At 60.5% G+C, this 5,908-nt stretch overlaps 1 protein-coding gene across 1 annotated transcript; it reads right to left on the bottom strand.

Moving 5' to 3' along the window:
- Window positions 1-902: 902 nt before the first annotated feature.
- Window positions 903-3,629, bottom strand: LOC135651378 (uncharacterized). The gene is made up of 2 exons (XM_065171444.1): window positions 1,729-3,629; window positions 903-1,665 (listed from the first exon to the last, which is right to left on the bottom strand). The coding sequence occupies exons 1-2, from the start codon at window positions 3,627-3,629 to the stop codon at window positions 903-905; spliced, it is 2,664 nt and encodes an 887-aa protein (XP_065027516.1).
- Between the last annotated feature and the right edge of the window lie 2,279 nt (window positions 3,630-5,908).

Genomic DNA, 5,908 nt, shown 5'->3' with positions numbered 1-5,908 from the left:
CCTTCGAGGCGTGCTCCACCCTGACCTGGCTCGGGACCTGTACACTCTGCCCTCGGAGACCATGCTCAGCAAGGCGGGGAGGTTCCTGACGTTTGGTAAGCATTTTGCTAACTCCGGGTATCCCTGTGACTGTGCGCTGACCCTTATTTTCTTGTGGCAGGGCCTCCATTATTCGACGGCGCTGATGGACCGAGTGCGCGACGCCGGCCAGATAATCTGGGACCTCAGCGAGCGCAACTCCGAGTTGTGTCGCCAGCTAGAGGAGATTCACGCTGGGTCTGGCCCCGAGGCGGTGGCGGCTGCGGAAAAACGCGCGACCTGTTCCGAGGAAGAAGTGGCGCGTTTACGAGCAGAGCTCGAGCGGTCGGGCGATTCGGTCAAGGAGCTCCAGGAGTCCCTTCGTTTGGATCGGGCCGAGCTCCGCCAGTCGAAGTCAGAGGCGCTTGGTCTCTCCAAGAGGGCGGAGAAGGCCGAGGCTGAAGCCCGCGCTGCTTCCGAGGCGTTGGCTGAGGAGGTTCGCCTCCGCCCGTCGAAGGACAAGGAGGCGATCGAAGCTTACAAGAAGTCCGAGAACTTTGAGCTCGGACTGACCAGAATGGGGCGAGTATCCTACGAGTATGGATACAGGATCGCCCTGGGTCGCTTCGGTTCGTGCCCTCCCGGCTCCGAGGTGGAAAGGGATCCGTTCGCCTCTCACCCCGTGGACCTGGAGGTGGATATGCCGGAGGACGTGCCGTTTGACGACCGCCCGAAGACTCCGGGTGAGGAGTGAGGGTCGTTTTTTGTACGTCGGGTCGAGGGTGCGAGGGTTTTGTGCATGGGTTTTGGCTTCTGTATCCCCTCCTTTTTTAATAAGATGAACTTTTCCTCCGATCTTCTGTGTTTGCGTGTTGTCTGTTTCTTCAGACGAAATATTTCCTAAGGTTCTGTATGTTCCAAGTCCGGGGCACGGGGTCGCCATCCATTGTGGCGAGCCTGAATGTCCCCGGTCGGGATACTCCGATGACCCGATAGGGTCCCTCCCACTTTGGGGCCAGTTTCCCCCTTACTTGGGTGGGGTGGCTGACCTCGACTTTGCGCAGGACCAAGTCCTCTAATTTTATCGACCGGGGTCGCACGTTCCGGTTGTAGACCCTCGCTACGGCTCTTTTGTAAGAAAGGGCTTTCTGGTGTGCGTCGGCCCGTCTTTCCTCGAGCAGGTCCAGGTTTGATCGCAGCCCTTCGCCCGAGGCTTCTTCGCTATAGTCTGCCGTCCGCGGAGTCGGGACGGCTAACTCGGGTGGTAATACGGCCTCGGTCCCGAACGTGAGGCTATAGGGAGACTCCCCGGTCGGGGTCTTGGGGGTAGTGCGAAGCGCCCACAGGACGCTCGGGAGCTCGTCGATCCAAGCCGATCGGGTAGCGGATACCCTTCTCTTGAGTCCGTCGACGATGGCTCGGTTGGTTACTTCAGCTAGCCCATTCGCCTGGGGGTAAGCCACCGAGCTGAACCTCAGTTGAATTTTGTGCTTGGCGCAAAACTCTTGGAATTTCCTGCCGGCGAACTGCGGTCCATTGTCGGCGACGATGGACTGGGGCAGGCCGAAACGGGTTATGAGGTTTCTCCATACGAACCTTTTCACTTGCGACTCCGTGATGGTCGCTAGGGGCTCGGCTTCGACCCATCTGGTAAAGTAGTCCACTCCCACGATGATGTACTTCCGCTGGCCGGAGGCGGGCGGGAGAGGCCCGAGTATGTCCAGTCCCCATTGCGCGAATGGCCAGGCACAGTCGACGGGGGTGAACAGGACCGCCGGTCGTCGGGTGGTACGGGCATGCTCCTGGCACGAGCTGCATCGCCGCACGAGAGCTTTTGCGTCCTGGCGCATGGTCGGCCAGTAGTACCCCTGTCGGAGTACCTTGTGCGCCAGGGCTCGCTCGCCTATGTGTTCCCCGCAAGCCCCTTCGTGCATGTCGGACAGAACCGTCCTGGCTTCGCTCGGCTCTAGGCAGCGCAACAGGGGGCGCGAGAAAGACCGTTTGTACAGCCGTCCTCCTTCCTCGGTGTACCACGCCTGCGTTCGACGCAAGCGCCGAGCTGTAGTAGTATCGTCGGGCAGGGTCCCGTCCTGCTTGAAGCGTAAGATCTCCTGTACCCAAGTTGCCGGCGCGCCGTGAGCGACGGTAGCGACGACCTCTATGGCTCGGCGGGGGAGTTCTTCGGTCTCGGGTCGAGCCCAGGGGGACGGGCCGGACGCCAGTTTAGCCAGGGTGTCGGCTCGCTGGTTCTCGCTCCTGGGAACATTCGACAGTTCAAAATGGGCAAACTTGGCGGCCAGGCTTCTTACCTGCGCTAGGTATTTTGCCATAGTCGGGTCCCGGGCCTCGTACTCGCCATCGAGCTGCCTAGCCACCAGCTGCGAGTCGGTGATGACGCGTATGTCGGTCACCTGCATTTCCAGTGCCAACTGGAGCCCCGCCAGGAGAGCCTCGTATTCTGCCTCGTTGTTGGTGGCTTTGAACCCGAAGCGGAAGGAGCGCTCGATCGAGCGGCCGTCAGGTGTCGTCAGAACCAGACCCGCGCCGGCGCCATTCACGTTGGCCGAGCCATCTACGTGGAGGGTCCAGGTATCGCGCAGTGGCTCGAGTTCTTCGCCGGTATTCGGCGTCAGCTCCGCAATGAAGTCTGCCACGGCTTGGGCTTTGATGGCGGTCCGAGGTATGTATTGTATGTCGTGCTCGCCGAGCTCCACTGCCCATTTGAGGAGACGCCCTGCAACATCGAATTTGGACAGGATAAGCCGAAGCGGCTGATCGGTTATTACCTCTATTGGGTGGGCCTGGAAGTAGGGGCGGAGTTTCCGCGCCGACAGGACGAGCGCCAGCGCCAACTTTTCGATTGGCGGGTAGCGTTCCTCTGGCCCGCTCAGCATGTGGCTGACGTAGTAGACCGGTAGTTGGTCGCCGGAAATTTCTTTGACTAGAACCGAGCTGACCGAGTGCCGAGAGACGGCAAGGTAGAGACTCAGCTTCTCCCCTGGGGAGACCGAAGCGAGTCGAGGGAGGCTGGCCAGGTGTAGCTTCATCTGCTCGAAGGCCGTCTCGCATTCCGCCGTCCATTGGAAGTTCTTCGGATCCTTCAGGGCCCGGAAAAAAGAGTGGCATCGATCTCCTGATCGGGAGAGGAAGCGCGATAAAGCGACTAGCCTCCCGTTGAGGCGCTGCAGGTCTCTGATCGTCCGTGGAGGCCGCATGTCGATGAGGGCCTGTATCTTTTCCGGGTTGGCGTCAATCCCTCTTTCGTGTACGATGAATCCGAGGAATTTTCCCGAGGTCACACCGAAGGCGCACTTGGTGGGGTTGAGGCGCAGGCCGAACCTCCGCAGAGTGTCGAATGTCTCCGCCAGGTCGGCGGGATGAGCCTCCGCCGTTCGGCTCTTTACGATCATGTCGTCGACATATACCTCCATGTTTCGTCCGATCTGGTGGGCGAACATCTTGTTCACCGTCCTCTGGTAGGTTGCCCCGGCGTTTTTTAACCCGAACGGCATAACTCTGTAAAAGTATATTCCTTGCTCGGTGAGGAAGGCTGTATGTTTTTGATCTTCGGGTGCCATCCTGATCTGGTTGTACCCGGAGAAGGCGTCCATAAACGAGAGTCGGGCGTGGCCGGCCGTGGCGTCGACCAGCTGGTCGATCTTTGGCAGGGGGTAGCAATCTTTTGGGCAAGCATTGTTGAGACTGGTGTAGTCAACGCACATTCACCAGCTTCCATTAGGTTTTTTGACAAGGACTACGTTGGAAAGCCACTGTGGGTACCTCGCCTCTTCTATGAAACCGGCCGCCAGAAGCCGGTTTACTTCTTCTCGGATGGCCAGCTGCCGATCCGGGGCCTGCCGCCTGGGCCTCTGTTTCACCGGCCGGGCGTCGGACGAGACGTTCAGGTGGTGCAATGCGACTTCCGGGTGGACTCCTGTTAGGTCGGCTGGCGTCCAAGCGAAGATGTCGGCGTTGACTCGCAGAAGGCCGACGAGCTGCTGTCGTTCTTTTTCGGGGAGTTCCGACCCGATTTTGACTGCTTGATCGGGCCTTCCTTCGACCAGCGGTAAGTCGACGGTGGATTCCTTCGGCTCGGGGCGGGGGGATGGTTTTTTTCCCTCCCGGGGGTCTTCCAGCGGGGATTGGATCCTTGCTCTCTTGTTTAACGACACAGCGGTCAAGTAGCAGCGCCTGGACTCCCAGGAGTTCCCTGCCACTTCCCCGACCCCATCGTGGGTCGGGAACTTGATGGTTTGGTAGTAAGTTGAGATGACGGCTCGGGTTTTGTTGAGGGTCGACCGTCCTAGGATGGCGTTGTATGCCGTGGGGAGGTCGACCACCAGAAAGGAGGTCATCACCGTTTTTGCCTTCGGGAAGGCTCCCAAAGTTAGGGGCAGGGTGATGACCCCTAGTGACGAGATCGAGGCGCCGGTGAACCCCGTGAGTGTTGAGCATACCGGCTTCATGTTCTCCTTTACCAGGCCGAGCTTTTGGAAGGCGTCCCAATAAAGTATATCGGCCGAGCTTCCAGTGTCGACCATGATTCTCCTTACTTGTGCGTTGGCGATTCTGGCTGATATCACCAGTGCGTCATCATGCTCGGCTAGTTCAGATCCCTCGGTCGGGAAGGTGACCTCGGGACCTTTTTCGGGTTTGGAGCCCTCAGCCCGGGAGGCCCTGGCGTATGCCCTTCCACCCGCCGCGGAATTCCCTCCGGACGCCGGCCCGCCGGTTATGACATCTATGTGTCGCTCGATGGGGCCCTCCGGGCGTGGCGAGAGCTCCTTGTCTGGTTGGAGGTACGAACCGAGGTGTCCTCGGCGGATGAGCTCCTCAATTTGCCTTTTTAATTCCCGACACTCCTCGGTGTCGTGACCGGGCTGTCGGTGGAAACGGCAGTATTTGGAGCGGTCCGCGAGCTCGCGCGGACTCCTCATCGGGTAGGGTTCTTTGAGAAGGCCCGGAAGAGGGGACCCAGGCACCGCATCGTTGAGGCCACCGGCCCTGCGCCGGGAGGTGGCGGGCTGTTGCTGTTGGGACTGCTCGGGCTTGACCCTTTTGCGCTCGTCACGCTTGCCGACCATCCACGCCTCGGCAGCGATGTACTGGTTCGCACGCTGCAACATTTCGGGTACCGAAGTAGGGGGTCGCTCCACTAGAGACCAAAAGAACCGGGTAGGGCGCAGGCCCATCATGAATGCCTGCATCATTAAAGAAGGGTGAGCATCAGATAGGCCGCGGATTTGTGTGGTGAAGCGGTTCACAAAGTGAGAAAGGGGCTCGTCCTCCCTCTGGTTGAGCCCGAGGAGCATCGCCACCGATGGTTTCGGCTTGGCATGAGCCAGGAAGTTAAGCTCGAAATCCCTGGCCAGCTGGTCGAAAGAGGCGATGGTCGCGGTCTTCAGATTGCTGTACCACGCTCGGGCTGGGCCCCGCAGGGTCGTCGGGAACGCCCTGCACATCAGGGCATCGGACGTCCCGTATAGCGCCATTTGGGCGCGGAAAGCAGCCACGTGGTCCGCCGGATCGGTGGCACCTTCATAAGCATCTAGTGACGGGAGCCGAAAATGCGGCGGAATGGCCTGCTCTTGAATCTCGGGGATGAAGGGGGACCCCTGGTGTTGTTCGGCCCCCGGGTCTCCCCCGGTCCGGCGAACCTCGCGCTGCACCTCGTCCAGCCGGCGGCCTACGAGGCGTAGCTGGGCCCACAGTTCCTCCGCTGAGCCTGAAAGTGGGGCTACGGGCGTCGGGTGCGCCGCTGGTTCCTCCGCTTCTCGGCTCCCGGGTCGGGTCGATCGGCGCGGAGGGGAAATGGGAGACTCGGGGAGCGGTGCGGCGTTTTGAGCGCCGGCGGGCCGTTGCCGCGGTGGGGGTAGGGTTGAGTGTGAAG

Source organism: Musa acuminata, chromosome BXJ3-10 (assembly GCF_036884655.1).
Source record: "Musa acuminata AAA Group cultivar baxijiao chromosome BXJ3-10, Cavendish_Baxijiao_AAA, whole genome shotgun sequence".
NCBI classification, from domain to species: domain Eukaryota; kingdom Viridiplantae; phylum Streptophyta; class Magnoliopsida; order Zingiberales; family Musaceae; genus Musa; species Musa acuminata.
Note: the sequence above shows the minus strand (reverse complement) of the source record. Positions and strands in the feature narration are given on the sequence as shown.

Excerpts from the sequence above, each read along its gene's own strand:
- LOC135651378 (XM_065171444.1), bottom strand. The coding sequence starts at position 3,629 with ATGGACGCCTTCTCCGGGTACAACCAGATCAGGATGGCACCCGAAGAT. Across the intron at positions 1,666-1,728 it reads TGGGGACTGGACATACTCGG|ATGGGTCGAAGCCGAGCCCC; the intron begins GCCTCTCCCGCC and ends CTACTTTACCAG.